This window comes from Lagenorhynchus albirostris, chromosome 8, assembly GCF_949774975.1.
Source record: "Lagenorhynchus albirostris chromosome 8, mLagAlb1.1, whole genome shotgun sequence".
Taxonomy (NCBI): domain Eukaryota; kingdom Metazoa; phylum Chordata; class Mammalia; order Artiodactyla; family Delphinidae; genus Lagenorhynchus; species Lagenorhynchus albirostris.
In genome coordinates, this window is record NC_083102.1 from 11,346,987 (window position 1) to 11,366,670 (window position 19,684).

General features: G+C 43.2%; 1 protein-coding gene across 1 annotated transcript; it reads left to right on the forward strand.

Annotated features, from left to right (window-relative positions):
* Positions 1-11,758: 11,758 nt before the first annotated feature.
* Positions 11,759-12,684, forward strand: LOC132524086 (olfactory receptor 10AC1-like). Its single transcript, XM_060155929.1, is given in 2 exon segments — positions 11,759-11,930; positions 11,933-12,684. Coding segments are annotated over 2 exon segments (921 nt in total). The 5' UTR covers positions 11,759-11,761.
* The last annotated feature ends 7,000 nt before the right edge of the window (positions 12,685-19,684 follow it).

Here is a 19,684-nt window from a genome sequence, read left to right on the forward strand (position 1 = left end):
GGTTGAATCATCTGTGTATTCCTGGGAAAATTGTCCCTTGGTAAAAATATGTTGTTTTTTAAAAAAATGTTAAATTTCCTTGGATAATATTTTTAAATGTTTTCATCTGTAAAATTAGTGTATATGTTTTACATAATATACTAATAAGAATTATTTTAAATCTAGGTTATGCAAATGTCATAAAATGAGTTGGGCAATTTTTCTTGCTTTCTTTCATTTTCTGGAAAAACATATGTGGATTATATACTTTATAGTACATTTAGATTCTATTTTATTTATATTTATTATTATATTTATATTCATCTTGAAAGTTTGGTAAAGTCCATCAATAAAAGTATTTTCCATCAGAGTAGTGAGAAGGGCAGAGGGGTTATATTTTCAGTAGCAGCTCTAGGTCATTAATGATCACAATTCTATACAAATTTTCTATTTCTTCTTGGGCCAATTAGGCTTTTATTTTCAGATATGTGTCACCTGCATCCATAAATATTATTTAATAATATTATTTTATTATTTTTAATCTCTACTATATCTATTTTAACTTCTACCTTTTCGTTTTTTAATTCATTTGTATCTTTTCTCACTTTTCCATGGTGAAAATTCCAGAAGTTTGTCTGTCTTCCTAGAATCGCCAGATAATAAGGTTTTGTTTATGATGTTTTGTTTCTTTTCTGTGCTCTTGATTTCTTTATGTAGCATTATAATTGCACTTATTTTTGATACTTTAAGTTTATTGCTCTTTTCCTATCACCTGTATTTCTATAAATTTACCCCAAAAATTATGCAAAACCCGCAAAGAAATTAACTTTTCCTCCTTAGGGCCATAGATATTCATCAAACTCAATAACCTGACTGACCTCTTCTCTGCTGAAGTCAGAGAGCAGCAGTATCTTTTCTCGCTAGAAGCAGGGATTTGCAATCTGGTGACAAATGGCTGAGGAATGTAGAGATGATGTAAGTATTTCCAGTCTTTGTTCAAACACAGATCCCACATAATTCTGAGTCTGAGAAAACTCATCCCAACCTTCCAAGAGGCGACAGAGGCACCAACACTCTGAGGAATCCCTGGGCCCAAGCAGACAATCCCTGTGTTGACACAACTCTTTAAATAAAGCCAGACTCCAGCCAAAGAAAATGTTATGTATAAAACTCTAAACTCCTGTCACTGGTAAATTTTGCTTTAGGTCAGGGCTTATACATCCTGTAAATTATGTCCAAGATCCTCTTGGCACCATTCCCAAAATTCTGAACCTTGATACACTGCTGTTCGTGAACGGTATCGTCACATCCGTGAGTCCTGACCACTAAGGAGGCCTGTCTAGACTGAGTCCCTTCCCAACTGCTTCTCACTTTACAGGGAAACTATGGGCATAAAAAGAATGAGAATGGGAGTGTACTCTACATGCTGAAACTCAGTGCCAGGGAAAGGCAGGATGGAGTTCTGTTTGGAAAATATGTTGATCAAGGCTCTTCAACATAATAATAATTATAAGTGACATTTATGGAGTACTTTAGGTTTTATAAAAGTTTTCATAAGTAAGATCTCATTTAAAATCTCCAAACAGCATTTTACATGTCAATCATACCTCAGTAAGCTGTTATTTTGTTGTTGCTTTTTCAATGAAGTGCTATTTTTATAAAGAATAAGAGGAGAGGAAGTATAGAGAGCAACTGCACACAACTCTCCTAAGGATTTTCTCCAAGTGCACAAAAATGGTAACTAGATGAAAAAATAGGACCAAGAAAGATCTTCTGTAAGATGGGAGAAATATCAGTTTGTTTAATTCCACATATATGAAAAATCTAAAGTAGTCTAACTCACAGAAGGAGGGAATACAATAGTGGTTGCCATGGACTGAGGGATGGGGAAAATGGGGAGTTGTTATTCAAAGGGTAAAAATTTCAGTTATGCTTGGTGAGTAAATACTAGAGATCTGTTGTACAACATCATGCCTATAGATAACAACACTGTATTCAAAATCTGTTAAGAGGTTAAGAGGGTAGACCTCATGTTAAATGTCCTTGCCACCAAAAATAAAAAGAGGGAGAGAGAGAGCAAGAGAGACCCAAAGAAACTTCTGGGAGGTGTTGTGTTATGTCTATTCCCTTAATTATGGTGATGGTATCATGGATGTTTGCATACGTCCAAACACATCACACTGAACAAATTAAATGTGTACAGTTTTCTTTGTATTTCAATTATACTTCAATAAAACTGTTAAAAATAAAATGTCAAAACAAAATCTGCTAATTAGACACAGGTTGTATTATCATTCTTATATTTAATCATGTGAACTAAGGCTCAGACAAAGTATATTACTTCCTAAAGTATACAGAGAAAAAAAAATTGGGGAAAGAAATCTACAATTTTAGAACCCAGAAGTTTTTGTTTCCAACTCTTTCCTTCACCATGGGGTTTGGGTTCTGCCCTCACTTCCAGCCTCTGGTATAACTCCTTACACTTTATGAAGAAGGGGAAAAGGGAAGACAAAGGTCCACTGCTCCCTGTAAGAACACCATTCAACCCTCCACATTACCTTTAACAGAAGAATTATGTAGGGATTGAAATAATCGTTTGTTATCAATGGGGGAAGTCATCCTACTATATCATGGAATCATTCTCCATGTAAATATTCCATGATGGAGATGTGCAAATTTGGTGATAGGCAGACACAATTATATGGTTTACCGAGCTGAAAAATGGAGGCTATAGACTCCCCGCATGTTCTCCCTTTCTGGTTTCTTTTCATCTTCCTAAAGCCCTAATTTTGGAGAACCCCTGCAATCAGTTTTGGGACCCTTTCTTTTCTCTAACTATACTCATTCCTATAACGATCTCACCCAGTTTCATAACTTAAAGTATCACCTATAATTGATGACTTCAAATTTACACCTCTAACTTGAACTTCTGTGAACTGCAGATTGTATGTCAATTAAACAGATCCCCTTGGACATCCAACAGACATCTCAAACTTAATATGCCCCACATTGAACTTCTGACCACTCTTTCTTCCCAAACTTGCTCCATCTGAGGCCTTCCTCATCTCAGGTAATGATACCTCTATTCTTCCTGTTGCTCAGGTAAAAAATCATTCTGGCCTCTCTCTTTCTTTCACATCCCATATCCAACCCATCAGGAAATTCTGCTGGCTCTACATTTAAAATGTATTTTTAAAAAAGAAATAATAAGTCAAATGCATTCACAACCCAACCATGTCTCCCCACTTCTATTGCTATTCTCATCTAGATCACATACTCCCTCACCTGGATTACTGCATTGCTGATTTCTGCTTCCACCCTGCCCCGCTACAGTCTATTCTCAACACAGCAACCAGACTGACCTTCCTTACATCGTTTCAGTCTTTCAGCCGGTCTCTCACAATCGCCTGCAAGGCACCTCTTACTGGCTGTGCACAGCCTTCTTGACCTCATCTGCCTCTAGTCTGTCCTCACTCCACCGCAGCCACACTGCGCTCCCTGCCTGTGCCTCAGGCACACCTGACCTGCTCTCCATTCAGGATCTCTGCCTAATTCTGCTTTGAACGTTCTTCCCCCAGGTAGCCACACGATTCACTTCTTTACCTCCTTCAAATTTTGCATCAAATGTCTCCTTTCCACTAAAGCCTTCCTCAAACATCCTATTTAAAATTGCATGTCACCCCCTCACATTTCCTATCCTCCTTTATTTTTCTCCATTGGACTTACTTTCAAATATGCCATATAATTTACCTAATTTGGCTATTGTCTATCTCTTCTCCCTGGAATGTAAGCTTCATGAAGACAGACATTTTTGTCTGTTTTGCTCCTTGATCTATACCCCAGTACTTAGATCAAAGGCTGGCACATAGTAGGTACTCAAAAAGCATCATGTGTTGAATAATTACATCAAAGTATGAGTGAACGAGTAAATGAACTGGAGCAAATGACCTCTACAGTCCTGGGATTCTGGTGCATATACACAGGTGGACAGGCAGGATAATAACCGGGAAATCAAGAGCAAGTCTTCAGCTCTCAAACTTAGAGGGACCTGCCAGAGTTGTCAGGAGTATCCCGTGGTGGAAGCTTCCTAGTGCAGTTTCTGGGGTCCTTGGACACATGTGAGAGTTAAAGACAATTCATTCATGCCTCACAACATCCAGCTAGCTTCCTGCTCTAGACATGGGACAAACTAACACAGCTTAGACCTATCAGGTACCTGATCCTTCTCCACGGGTTCTAGAACTACCACATGCACAGATGAGAACTGCTGTGATGACAGAGGAGTATGGAACACTCTAGGGAAAGACTGTGGCACCAGTGGGGCAGAGAGAACTCGGCAGGTGGTCAGCATGAAATAGGGAGTTGTTTCTCTCTGGACAGCTGCAAAGTCACTGCACGTGTGCCAAGCCCTCCTAGGTCTCCAACCTTGAGGAGGGATTTTATGATGAGAGAATTAATCACAGGATGCTTTTTCTCTTGCCCTCCCTCTGGAAGGGACTAGTATAACCTTCTCCTCCCCATCCTCCCAACTCTCCAGGGATATAAAGCAGGCTAAGGTTATTGTACCGACCAGACACAGCGAATCAGAAACTGCTGTGGGAAATCCCCTCCAGGCGTTCGCCCCTCTCCAGCGTCTCCATCCCTCATTCTTCTCCTTTCAAGCCCTTCTCCTCTACCCCTGCCCACTGCAGCTCTAGAGTCTGCTGTTTTTCATTTTGCCTGTGATCTCTCTAATCTCCAGTCACCATGATCTGAACCTCCTCTCCACCCATCTCCAAGTCACCCTTGTCTCTGAGCCCAGGCTGTGGGGTAGGAGGGCAGAGGAAGAGAGGGAAACATCGAGAGCAGAGTATGAAAATAAGGAAATAAAAATACTTCCCGAGTAGGTTTACCCAAAAGAGATAACTGCTGGTGAGAGAAAGACCACCCTCCTTAGATCAGATCTGGTGCCTCACAGCAAGAAACCATGGAGCACCCGGTGTTCAAGGTGCTGTAACCCGTGGAACCCTTCAATCTTGGGTGCACTGAGGTAGGGCTGGGCTTGAGAAACACGAGGCAGCTACAAATGCCAGGACTGTTAGGTTCTGCTTCTATTTTTATTGAATGACTTTGCCCCAATGCATCTCTTCTGCCTCAGCTTTCTCATCTAAAAATGGGAGAGTTCTGTCTTCTCAAATGAACAGAAGTTTTCATGGCGAGAGGCATCCAATGATATCTTGTTTCTTTAGAATAATATGTAAGAACAGAATTGAAGAAAATATGAATTCTTCAACTCTCAGAGGCAGAAAAGAAAGTATTCAAAAAGGTGTTACCTATGATTATCATCCTACCCATGGGACACAAAAATTTGACCACTGATGATACCATGACAGGAAAAGCTCCTTGTATGCCTCCCATCCTGGACAAAGCACTAAATCCCTAGGCCCCAGACACCGGCCACAGGGCTTCCCTTGAAGAAGACCCAGTCCCCCATCAGAGCCCACACTTGGGCAGGCTGAATCCTGTGCATTCCATCTTATTTCATCTAGTAATTTGTTCCTCTTTCTCAGCAACCGCAGGAGTCTCTTCTAGAAACTCAGGGGTAAGCAGTAGGATGGTAGGGGGAGTGTTCTATTGGAAAAGGTCCTGAAGCCAAAATTATGCACATGACTCTTGCAGATGATAGGTTTTCCGAGGCGCCCATGGCTTTCTGAGACAATATTCCAAAGATATCAGAAGCTCTCTCTCCTGAAAGGTGGCTGGCCGAAGAAATCAACATTTTTTCCTTAACCATGTTTTTTTTTCCCATTTTAATGAATCATGAAAATACCCTGACAGAACTGAGGTAGCCTTGATTTCCTCATCCATGCAGCTGCTTTGCCCCATTACTTAGTTCCAACTCTCAGTCTGTGGCCAATAAGAAACAGAGGCTTCTGGGCTTTTGAGGGAATTCTCTATTTTGTAGCATAAGACGAAGTGAAATTAAAAGTATCCTCAAACCTACTAAAACCAAATTCATGGAAAACGACAGCTGATTTTTTAAATAAATTTTAAGAACAAATTAGATCTTTTGTGTCTGTGTCGGGCCTTCGCTGCCCTGTGCCAGCTTCCTCTAGCCGCGGCGAGCGGGGCCGCTCGTCATTGCGGCGCGCAGCCTTCTCACTGCGGTGGCTTCCCTTGTTGCGGAGCACGAGCTCTAGATGCACGGGCTTCGGTAGTTGCAGCACGAGGGCTCAGTAGTTGTGGCACACAGGCTCTAGAGCTCAGGCTCAGTAGTTGTGGTGCACGGGCCTAGCTGCCCCATGGCATGTGGGATCTTCTGGACCAGGGATCGAAACCATGTCCCCTGCACCAGCAGGCGAACTCTTAACCTCTGCACCACCAGGGAAGTCCCAAATTAGATTTTTTATAGAGCAAAACTGCAAATATTTATTCAAGTAGACAAAGTAACTGACCCTCAGGCCTAGAATACTTTAAAAAATATGTAACAGCACAATGATCATGCATTTATGTGTGATAAAGTTGACCTTCACAATTCCAGAATTGGGACAGTCTCTTTGCCGGACAATTTTGATGTTGAAGATTAAAGGGCTCATGTTTGAAGCATATCCTTCTTCCTCTGGCGGAAGCCTGGGTCAGAGATATTAGTTTAAATGGGTGCTGCTTTGTTCAAGCAGAGTTTCTTTAAAAGCATTAAAGGCAGAGAGCCAGCTCTAAAATCAGCAGGACTCCTAGATTTGTATGGTTCAAATGTCCTCTCCAGATGGAAATAAAAGAGACCAGCGCACCTGAAATGACACTTTACTCAAAGTTTTAATCCCACAATTGATTTCTGGAGAAAAGAGAACTAACAGTGGCAACTATTCAGGGATCTCTTAACACAAGTGCACATATTGTCATGTAACTCTGAATCGTCAGGAAACTGAGGAGAAAATGTTGGCCAAAATGCAAAACCCAAGGTAACATATCGACCCAGAGCTAGAGAACTAAAAGATTCAGAATTGTAACCATCATTTTAAGAAGGGCTCCAGAGCAGACACAGAAATATCAAGGGCATCTCATTTTTATAACATGTAGGATCAACAAATACTTCAGAAAATGCTGTAAAAGGAGAAAAGCAAGAATGTTTGTGTAAGGAAAACATTCCCTATTAAATCTACTTAAATGCTTTTAGGGGATAAAGATGCCAACAAGAAACTAGCAAGGACTTCTTTTATTTAGACTTTCAAAAGCTTTGACAAGCTATCTTACCAAATTTAGTCATGCGGACTCAGTAGACCGCTTTATCATGTAAGAGAAACTGGTTCACAAGACAGAAACATCATGCCAGAAAAGAGGCTCACGTCCCAGGGTTGTCTCAGGGTTGAGGCTGAGATTATAAACGGTTGGAAGAAGGAGCACAGTGAAATCTTTACAACCAAAGATGATATTTAGCTCCTTGGAGTAAAGAAATTACCAAACTGATGAGGAAAAAAAAAAAAAACACTAAAAGATGTAATTTTGCGTGACAAAGCAAGAAAAAGGTAAATGAGTTTTTTAATTCAAGGGATTTTATTTCAGAACACACATCTAAATTTGAAATATATAATAATGCAAATATATGTTAATTGAGTTTCAAGTTATCTGTCATAAACCAAGGAAAAGGCTCATGACATAGGAAAAGGAGTCATTATAGTAATTACAGTTGTCAGCTGCTCTGCAGGTGGAGCCCAAAGGCTGACATCATACTGCAGAAGTTGGGTTATAACATGATGTGATTAATAACCATCTCTTCCTGTCCGCTTTGTGCCCAGCACTGTGCTGTGAGCTTCCTTTGTAGAGTGCCTATGAATTAGATACCGTTATCTCCACTTAGATGTAAAGAGACTGAGGATCAGGGGAATTGAGTACATTACCCACAGGTAATGTGGCTAGTAAGTGGTTGAGCCAGGATTTGAATTCATAGATGTCTTCTTCCATAGTCTGTACAGTCTTATAAAGATGACAGGAAACCAAAGAGAAAAAAAAAGTTGAAAGATAGAGAGGTGGGGGGAGAAAGATGATGGTAATGATAATGATCAAAGATAGAGATAGACTTATTTATGTCTATCTCTACTTTTCTCCCCATGAGAAAAGTATTCTTCCCTAAATCCAGAGTACTATGTATACCTTTGTTTCCTGGATCCCAGAAAGACGGAAAAGGCACCTGAAGAGACACCATCAAGGGGTGAGGAGATTTTCACGGTGGAAAGATGAATATTCAGAAGAAATACAATCTAAGCCTGTCAAGGCATGAAGGACAGAGATGAGAATACTTTTTAGTCTTGTTGTGCACCTGCTCTGTGTGGGGTTTTGTGCTAGTTTTTGCATGCTGTCTCACGGAACACTCACACCTCCCTCCTTTGTTACCACCCCCATTCAACAGTGAGGAGGCAAGGTTTCCGAAGTGTTAATTAGCTTGTCCCCAACCCAAATCAAGCACCCATCAAATAACAAAGCAAAAATTTAGGCTGTGGGGAGCCTTTCTACCTCACTGAGGATTAAGGAAAAGAAAAAGGAAAAATCTTTTGAATGCATGGTGTGTGTTTTCCCTTAAAAAAAAGCACTGGACAAAAATAGACTTCAGAACAATTTGTATAAATTCATAGGCCAGATGCTCATGCCAGGTTATTAAGTCAAATTACGGAAATTCAGGCATATGTACAACTTTAAATTTAACCTCCTATGGGACAATGATCTGATTTTTCTGTGACCTCTCCTCTGGTGTTTTTGTAAACAATTTTAATACTAGATCAGTGGACTCAGGTCTACTCTGGAAGACAATTCTGGCAGAAATAGAACCATCAAACAGGAGTTGAGAGTCCAGTTCTGCTGCCAACAGACAGTGGTGAGGTCCCAGGCTGGTTGTATGTCCTCTATGGGGCATCCCTTGCTATAGCATGAGGATCTGGACCATTTGACCTTCAAGCTAGTTCAGCATTTTATGGAATCTTCAAGACCCAGAGGAGCCTGACCTGTCTGCCTTTCAAATCTCCCCACAACCTCTCCTTAGAAGTGTTTCGATTGGCTATTAAATGACTGATTAAAAAACATCATTATTACAGATAATTTTAATTATTCTACACAGTGAAAATCAAATCCCAGATCTATGGCCCCAGCCCAGCAAGGCTTCCAGCCGCATCCAGATGTCCCGGGCCACCAGCCAGCCATTAATCTGTGGGTGCTCCACGAAGCCTTACACAATTAGGAAAGCAGATCTGTCAGAACAGTAACAACAGGAATGAAGAATGTCAAGGCTAAGGAGAAATTATTTTTAGATTTGCTATCTTAGATGATCTGTATTACTGCTCACATCCACATGTCCTCAGAAGAAATGTCAGCAAAGGGAAATCTGAGAATAGAAATGCCTAGGAGAGTACAGGTAAGTTCTGGACAGGGGAAGGTAGGAGATGTGGGAAGAGGTTGTGTCTTATGTGAGAAGAATTTTTAGGAGAGTGATAAGTAAGGAAGACAGTATAGTGGATAAGACCATGGACTAGCAGGGACTAAACTGCTTGAGTGAAAACCTGGCTTTACTGCTAACTAGCTTCATGACATTTAACTCTTTTAGGCCTCAATTTCCTCACCGGTAAGATAGGTACAATAAGAGTTCACATACCTCATCAGATTGTTGCTAGGATTAAGTGAGTTAAATGTATTCAGTCCTTATGAGCATTTGCCTGATACTCTCTTAGCTATTACTGTTGAAGAGTGAGAATATAGACCTTCTGGCGCTGGAGGAGGAAGGGGGTGTTTTCTTTTCCCTCTGTAGCTTCTCCTACTAGGCTGGAGCCTGGTTTTGAACAGACCAAATTGTTGAAGTTGTGAAAGTGTCTGTTTCCCTTCTCCCTCCCAGGGAAAAGACATTTCTAACATACATTCCTAGAGTTTGTGACAAATCCTCCTAAAAACTCTAGACAAAGTAGAAATACTCCTCAGTCTCCTTTTGATTGAACTAAACTGTCTGGCTTGCATCCCATGGCCTTGTTTGTAAACGTGGTATACCTTGAGCTTAGAGTTACTGGGGCCACTGCCCGGCCTTCCACGTCATCTCCATTTCTGTGAAGCATGAGCATGAAGGCGAAAGAACTGGACTGTCTGTGTTTCTCTACCCCCAACACCCTGCTTCTCTAAGGAGATGAAAAGGAAGAAGTAAAAGACCGAGGGGTAAGCAGAGACAGAGCGAAGAGAGCCGGTTACTTCAACAGCTTCGTCCTGTCTGAACCTCCAGGACAGTCAGCCTTCTCTCTCTTGGTCACACCCACAGCTAAGACACCTGGCAGGGAAGAGGCACTCAACGCAGGTTTGTTAAATTTGTCCAGGTGGCTGAATATTGGGGGGAAAATGATGGGAAGTGATTCCACATCCCTCAGACCCACCCACAACCCCACCCTATTCCTCCTCCATTGCAATGCAAACATCTGTTTGAAGGCATTCCCCTCGGATGACAAAAAAGAGAGCACAGGTTGACGCTGATAGATAGAAATCCCCAGAACTATCTCAGAAAGGAGCATTAATAGCAAAAACCAAGCTCTTTACATTCTTTCTGGTTCTTGCATCCAATTTACCTGTCGCCCGTGGCCCAGCTTTATTGCCGTTGCACTCTGTAGTGTAACAACGGGCACAAACTCCACTTCCAACACTGATTATAGACAGTGACTCAGAGTCACTAAGAGGAAATAATGGTTGAACTTACAATTAAAATTAAAAAGAGATAGCATTAATAACTACTGGAAAAATCAAACGTCCTTCTCTAGTTGGCATGGCCTTGAATTTCTTACCACCTCATGTTCCCTGACTCCAGAGGTTTATAACAATTGCAGCCAACCTACATGCTATCAAATGTTCTCCAAATGTTGCCTGCATGAGTCACTGGATAATGCTTAGAAAGAGACTGTGTTCTGACAGCATATCTGGAATGTACTGCTCCCTCTGAAGGGCGAGTTAAAACAGATACACATCACTTTTTCTCATGCTGGCAGAGTATTAATAAGACTGTTAGGACATATTGTTCCTGATGTGCCCGGTTAGGCCTCTCTGCTAACCATCCCCTGCTGCCTAAGTGTCTGCCTCAGTGCCAGGCACAGACTCGGGTCTCTATTTAAGGCTAAATCAATATGGACTGACTGACTGATGCCAGTGACCTTTTTTACCAACCTCAGATGGGGTCGTGGGAATTTCTGGATTCAGCCTCAGGAATGCAGATTCTGGTCCTAACCTTCTGTGAGCAGTTAAGCCCTTCATCCTGCTCCTCCCTGGCTTTTTTTTTTTTTTTTTTCTCTTTAAAATTTTGAGGCTGAATGAGATGATGGCTAAGACACAGCCTAAAGACACAGCTCCTGCCTCGGGGAGCTGAGGCTGAGGTGGACTAATACCGGTGCCTGTATAGGACCCACGACATACGTGGAGTCTGAGGAGAGGGGATTCTCCATAGACGGAGGTCAGGAGAGATGCACTGTAAAGGAAGGGCCTAAAATCAAGGTTTCTTTGGAAGCAGCATGTTGAGAAAGCACCTGTAAGAATTCTAGCCCAGAGGCAGGAAAAACTGGACCATTGTTTACAACAAGTTAATAAGACGTCCCTCATGGGAAGGGGGGATGGCAATGGACCCATCAACCCACCTCCCTCTCTGCAGCCCTACTCCCTCCCACCCTCTAAATTCCACCCAGCCCTTTCTTCACCAGCAGCACCCGAGGAGCGTAGCCCACAACCTCTCCCTTCCCACATTTCTTTCCCACAGGTACCCCTGGGCAGCCAGTGCGCGGACAGCGCCCGCAATGCCACCATGCCCTGCGGCTTTCTCCCGCAGGGCTTCGCGGAGTCTCCCCACCTGGGGCCCATGCTCTTCCTGCTGCTGCTGGCCGTGCACCTGGCTACCCCGAGCGGGAACCTGCTCATCCTGGTGGCCGTGGCCTTAGTGCCCAGCCGGCCGCCCATGCTACTCTTCCTGTGTCAGCCATCGAGCTCTGCTACATGCTGGCAGTGGTGCCCCGCTCCCTGGCCCACCTGGCCTCGCCAGGCCGCGGCCGAGGCAGCCCCATCTCCTTCCTGGGCTGCACTGTTCAGATGCAGATGTTTGTGGCTCTGGGCGGGGCCGAGTGCTTCCTGCTGGCCGCTATGGCCTATGACCGCTACGTGGCCATCTGCCACCCGCTGCGCTACGCGGCTGTGGTGGCACCTGGGCTGTGCGCGCGGCTGGCCCTGGCCTGCTGCTGCCTCGGGGGACTGGCGGTGTCCGTGGGGCTCACGGTGGCCGTCTTCAACCTGCCTTTCTGCGGCTCCCACCTGCTAGCGCCTTTCTTCGGCGACATCACAGCGCTGCTGCACCTGGCCTGCACGCAGAGCTACGCGGAGGAGCTGCGTCTGCTGGGCGCCTGCCTGGTGTTGCTGCTGCGGCCCTCGCTGCTCATCCTGGCCTTCCATGGCGCCATCGCCGCCGCCCTGAGCCACCTGCGCTCCCCACGCGGCAGGCGCAAGGCTGCCTCCACTTGTGCCTCGCACCTGGCCGTCACCTTCCTCCACTATGGCTGCTCCACCTTCACGTACATGCAGCCCAAGGCCAGCTACTCCCCTCGGCAGGATCGCACGCTGGCGCTGGCCTACACCAACGTCACACCACTGCTCTACCTGCTCATCTACAGCCTGCGCAACGGCAAAATCATGGCCGCCACCCGCTGGGTGCTGAACCCCAGGGCAGGATCTGTGTGAGCCATGAGAGCCGGCAGGGACCAGGCCAGGGGGGCGGCTCTGCACCCTAAAGTTCCCCCTATCAGCAGGTGTCTGCACTGAGGACGCCACCGGGAGAGCTCAAGAACCGGATTCAGAAAAGAGAATCTGGAAAAGTGTCCCCCTAAGGAGAGTCTCCCAACAGTTTCCCCATCCTCCGCCAGTTCTGTGTGGAATAGAACCCTAGACCTAATTTGAGTGGATCCATCAGTACCTGTAGAGTTCTTCCCATGTGCTGGGCTTGGGCAAGGTAGCAGGCTTGTAGTGACAAAGAAGGCACAACTCATGCCCCAGGGAGCTCACGGGGAGAGAGGACAGATGTGAGGAGAAAACAGGAGATGGACAGAGGGGCTCATGCTAGACTTTTCCAGGGGAGAGGGGAGTCAGGGAAAACTTCTTGGGGGGCAAAGATGGCTCAGTGGAGAACTGTAGGATGGGTAGAGGTCAGCCAAGTGAAGAGGAGAGTGAAGAATGCTCTAAATGGAACTGGTTAAACAGGGGCTGGGGCATTTCGGGAAGGTCCTTGTAAAGGGCTGAAGGATTTGAGTTCATAGAGTGATACGACAGCTTGCCCCTCCTTGAGTGGTCACTCTGGCCACAGTGTGGCGAATGGACTGGAGGCATGGAGACCCATGGAAGCTGTTGCCATATTACAGGAGAGAGGTGATGGAGTCTGGACCAGAGTGTTGACACAGCTGATTAAGGGACATGGAAAGAATAAAGAGATATGCAGGAGGAGAAAACCACAGAATCTTGATTGGATATGAGGGCAAGGAAGAAAGAGAAGCTAAGGATCATTTCTAACCTAGGTCACCAGGTGGATGGTGGTACAATCGCTGAAAAGGACACAGGAGCAGGTGCAAGTGAGGAGGGAGGAGGATGGGGACTTCTGCTTAGAACGTGTGGACTTGAGATGCTGCCAGGACAAGCCAGCGAAGATGGCGACTGAGGAAGCAAATACACCAGTCTAGAGCTCAGGGGAGAGATTCAAGAGGGGGGGCAGATTTGAGACTACAGACAGCTACTGAGACAAGGAAGTGATGCCACCCACCAGAAAGCTAATAATTGCTCTTTATGTGATAAGATTACAGATGATTTATATTTTATTGATTATATATTTTCCAAATTTCTCATAATAATTTTCAGTGGATATTAGTCTTATATATAAAAATTACTATTTAAGACAAATAATACTGGCGTGCCTCAGTGAATCAGAGAGACTTCTTCCCCTCTACCCCCAGGATGAATACCTGAAGGATGTCTCCTGAAGGCTCTGGGGTGAAGTGGAAGGGAATTCTACCACGTAGCACAAGAGCAGGGGCGCACTGACGTGCTCTCATCTACCTCGGTAGCTGGGTGGAGATATTACCGTCAAAGATAAAGTGAGGAGACGTTAAAAGGAAGAGTTACTAAACACTCTGCCTTGTAAAACTGACTAGAGAAATTCCCTCAATGTGACTATTTCTATACAGTGTTACTACATCAATATATCCTATAGTAAAGCGAACAAATTGGCACAAAACTTAGGCTACATTAGGAAAATTCTAAAATTTATTCCTTCATCCATACGTGCAACAAATAACTGTTTATTGAGTGATGGTTCCATGCCAGCGACTGGTGAGTTAAGGATTCAACTCTGATCGAACGCCACTGTATACCTAACATGGCATTCCAAATTATTGGAGCGATGAAGGTGAGGCCCATGTGGAGCTTGAAATCTGCTAGGGGATTCAGGCAAATAAACAGGCACTGCATTACTAAGTGATGAGTACTATGGTGTGACAAGATCCTGTTGGAAGCATTGTGCCTGGTCTTGGGGTGGTGGGAGCATCAGGAGGTTATGGAAGAAGTAATGTGTAAGATCTAAGGGCACGTTGTGATAGCTAGAGCCAGACAAAGATAGCTGAGAAAGGAGAGTCCAGGCAAAGGGAACAGCATGTGCAAATGCCCCGAGGTACGAGGCCATGATACATTCCAAGGACTTGTCAAGAGGACTGATTCTTATTGATGGTGATGTTGGGAAGTGGGGTGCTGTGTGCTGAGAGGTATTAAGAGGTTATGCTAGAGGTACAAATGCAGGCCAGATCATGTAAGCCTTGTATGCCATGTTAAAGAGTTTGGATTTTACCCTAAAGAAGAATGAGAATATAGAGGAGGGAAAGGAGAAAAAAGCAGGAGGAAGAGAAGGAGAAGAAGAAAAGAGAGAAGCCATTGAAGATATTTAAGCAGGGGAGTGATATGATCCAGTCTGAACATTCTGACTACTGTGTAGAGAAAGAATTGAAGAAGGACATGACAGAAAGTATATTTATTAGGAAGCTAGTGTAGAAACACAGGTTAGAGATGATCTTGGCCCATTTTAGGTAAGTGGTAATGGAAATGGAGAGAAATGGACAGATTTGAGAAATATTTAGAAGGTAGATATAATAGAATTTAGTGCAGATTGAATGCTTAGGGATAAAAGGAAAAAAGGATTCACTGATGATATAGATTATCTGATCTGGAAAAGATGACACATTGGGCTCACTGAGATGGAGTACCCAGGAAGAGTGACCAGTCTGAATACAGGACAAAGTTGAAATGATGAGTTCAGTATTGATTATGTTGACCTGGGCTGTGCAGATGTACACTTGGCAGTTGGGTATGTGTCAGGAGAAACATATTTAGAAATCATCCACACATCAATGGCAACTGACACGGCTGAGATGATCCAGGGAGAGTGAGCAGAGGAAGAACAGAGCAGTTCCAAGATAGGACTCTGAGGAAGACCAACAATGAAGGATGGATGACTGTCTAAGTATGACACAAATGCATAATTTATTAACTATATTAATAAAGCAAAAACTTCATTCCTGGGACACTACCCTAAACAAAATGAAAAGAGAAAAGAGAAACTGGGAAGATCATACCTAATGTATGAAAGAGGTTCATTTCATTAATACATAAGAAACTTTTGCCAATCAATGAGAAAAAGACTAACAATCACAAAGAAAAATGGGCAAAGGATATGAATAGAGAGTTCACAGAAAAGGAAATGCAAATGGATTTTAAACAGGAAAAGAGTTTCAACCTCACTCATAAGAGGAATGCAAAATAAAATTAGAAAATGCTATTTAGAGCACTTCCTGGTCAAAAATGTGAACACAGAGTTCGGAGGATATTTACAACAGAGTCCCTCATACAGAGTTGGTGGTAAAATATATTTGTTCAATTCTATGGAGGCCAATTGTGTACATCAATTAAAATGAGAATTAAAGAACATATCATTTGTTCCAATAACTCTACTTTGGGAGTTTGACCTTACCAATGTATTTGCCTTGTGGACAAACATATATATTCAAAAATATTTATGCCAGCATTACTTGCATCAGCAAAAGATTAAAGATTTTTTAAACAGCAGTATGGGACTGATGAAATAAATTATGGTTTTATCCCTATAATGGAATCTTATGCAATTGCTAAAGAGAATGAAGCAGTTCTATCTGTTATAGACCTGAAACCATCTCTCATACATGCTATTAAATGAAAAAGCAAGGTACATGGAAGTATGTACTAAGGAGTCATCCTTGATTCTGGCCCATCTTTGATTCTGGCCTTTTCCTTATTATGTCCACTCCTGAAATGCTGCTCTTCATCATGCAGATGCCGTCTTGGCTCAGATACTGGCTTCTCAGAGAGGCCCTCGCTGGGCACCCTACATGTCACCTGTCTGTCCTCTCTCACATTAGCACACTTTAAATTCTAATCATCTCTCATTACTGAAAATTCTCTTTCTTTTAAATGACTTTCTTTTAAATTGTCTCTTCCTCCCAACAGAATATAAACTCTATGAAAATTGTCTACTTTACTCACATGGTCTTCCCGGGGTCTAAACAGTGTCCGGCATGCAGTAAATTGTTAAAGAATGAGTGAATAAATAAATGTTACGGTATGATAGCATTTACATATAAAAACACACAGAGTATCATGTGTGTATGAGCATATGTGTGTGCTTGTGTATGTCCTATAGTTTTACACCCTCACACACACACACACACTTGTAATCAAATTAAGAGTCTGTGGAACTGGGTGACAGAGGTGGAGCAAACTTTTACTTTTTTTAATACTTTCCTTAAACACATATATGCATTATTTATTCAATAAATGTTTTCAAAAAAAATAAAGGCTAGGCAGAGGAAAAGGAATGCACAGAGGAGTTTTTTAAAAAGAGCAATCAAAAAAGCAGAAGAAAATCCAAGAGAACATGATGTCATGGAAACCAAGGAAAGACAATTTCAAGGATGGAGTGACCAACAGTGCCAAATGATACTGCTATTTCTAAATAATATGATGCTGGAGCCAGAGATGACTTTAGAGATGTCTAATTTGGCCCAAAGAGCACCAAGCTCACTCGTACAAACCTCAGCAAAGCATGTGTAAAGGCCTGGCAGCCAAACTACACAGCCCACTTCCAGAAAGGCTGTCTAGCCAGAGATCATGCAAGGACTGCCTGACTCCAGCCAATACTGAAGAAACATGTAGAACCAACTCAAATTGTGCTTAATCACCTGCCAGAGTAGAAAGTTACACTGGCTTTCATTTTAAATGCTGAAATCATTAACACCGTTCTAAGATCTGTACCTGGGATTTGTTTTACTCTGGTATGGTAAGGTGGCAGACACAGAGACAACTGCCTTTGAAAGAAGAGCTTATAGCAAGGGAAGGGGGCAGGCCACACCACGCACGGCCCGTGGGGAAGCACCAGGTCAGTCAGGAGGCAGAAGGAAAGAGGAGAGAGAACGACCCTCAGACACTACTGTGGTTTCTGAGGAAGGAATGGATTAGGCAGTTAGGAAAGCTGGAGGAAACTTAGGCTTGGATAGCTTGAATAATTTCGGCAGGCTCTGGGCCATAGGACTGGCCTCTAGCTGTCCAGTCTAGCTGACTTGGCCCTGAGGTGATAACAGCAGGGAAGATGGTGGCTTGGTGCCTGAGAGTTAAATGAAGGTGACCGGGATGTGGGCTTTGGATTGGTTGATTTGCATAGGAAAATTGTAATCAAAAGGAAGTTGGTTTGCAATGTCTAGAAATTAGTCAGCTCTGAGAGGGGCAGCCTATCCCCTACCAGCAAGACCCCTAAGATGTCAAAACATCATAAAGTATGAAAAATATAAAAACATGATTAATACAAACACAAACTCTACAAATGATACCTGAGACAGTGTGTGTGGAATCAATATAATCCTTCTCCTTGGGCTCCAGATTCCATCTTTACCCACCTCCTTGGAGGGCTCATACATTACTTACTGCTACATCTCCCAGGCCTCGAACTCGAGCATATAAACATCTTTCTGATACGAAAATTCCAATTACTCTGATTACAAGGTCCTTTTCCTTGAAGTGGCAAGTTCCAACTGGGGAGGTGATGGCTAGATTGCTAAGAGTTAGCAGTTCCCAGTCAGTGAATACTTCCCCACCTGAGGTAGGTCAAGGGACAAGCCGGTTAGAAGAGGGCAGGGGGAGGGAACTAGAATACGGTCATCCAGAAGAGATGAAGAAAGGTGAAGTGAGAATGGAAGATGCTTATGAAATCTTTAATGAAATTTCCCTATGTATGAGATAGTTGCCCACATCTAAACTAAGGCCCACTTAACAGGCACGTGAAAAAATTCCTTCAAAGACATTCCACTGATTTTAATGCTATTCAAACTAGTAGAGTAGGATTTTAAATATATGTTTGATGGTGGTGATATTAATCATGATTACAGTATTCTCCCACTAGAATTCTTAAAAGAGCCAACCTAATATAAGCTTTGGAGTCAGACTTAGGAAATACTTGATAATGGACAAACTTTGTGTAGCCTAATGGCCTCAACTTTCTCCTTCCTCAGATGAGACTGTGTCTATGAAATTGCTTGAAAGTAATTAAGCATGATATAAATATAAGGTTTTTTTCCTTTTTCAGGATAAGGAGAAGAGGAACTCCCATCTAGCAAGATCAGAGCTGGAGAGTTGTTTTTCTTCTGGGAGCCAAAGGAATTTCTTTGAATCTTTTTCGCACTGGGCCTGGAGATAGGAGAGGATGGAAGTCTGTAAGGCAGTTTCTGGGGCAGCACTCCTCACCCTCTCACCCTTTCTTCAGGACATTGGCAGTAAGTTCACTATTAAACCTGAACAGAGGCAAGACGGAAAGGGCTCTTGTCGCCCCTGTGAATAGCTTCTGGACCCATATCTGCTCTTGGATAATCATTCCCAGCCCCTACACTCACTTTCCTCTTTGACCTCCCTTCAGGCTTCATTTTCCCCGTGCCCACCCCTCTTGGCCAGAAGAAGGCTTCTTGGGCTGGAATCTATCCTCTCCTTTGGATCGCCTCCAGCTGCCCTCTCCAGTTCCACAGGACAGGAGCTCGGAAGTTTTCTACACTTAGAGCAAAGCTTGAGCATCAGTTCCAACCAGTGCAGTTTCTTAAAAGGTACTTCCAAAACAGCTCTCACAAAATCCCAAGGACGGCATGAAACACTCTGGATCTGATGCGAAGAACTGCTGGAACAGCTTGTATTTTGCAAAAGAGAAAAGAAAATGTTGAGTTTACAAGCCTCAACAGGATGGAAGTAAATGTATGAGGGGCGGGGGGGGATAGTTTCTATTTGTATCATAGGTTTGACTAGCACCTTTCTTTTAAAGTGTTGAAAGTATTTTAAACATAAAAATATCTAACGTTGGTTGAGGGTTCATCATAGACTAGACACTGTGCTAAGGGCTTTGCATGGATTCTCTCATTTAATCCTCACAAGAGCCACATGAGACAGATTATTATCATTCTCTCCATTTTACATTTGAAGAAACTGAGGCAAAAGAGACTTTAACCTGTCCAATGTCATAAATGCACAGGGTAGGGAGCCAAGATTCTGACGCTGGCAATCAGGGTTAGGCGCCTATACTCTTAACCACCAGGCTTTGCTTCTTCCAGCAACATCATGATCTGCTAAGTAGATAAAACCA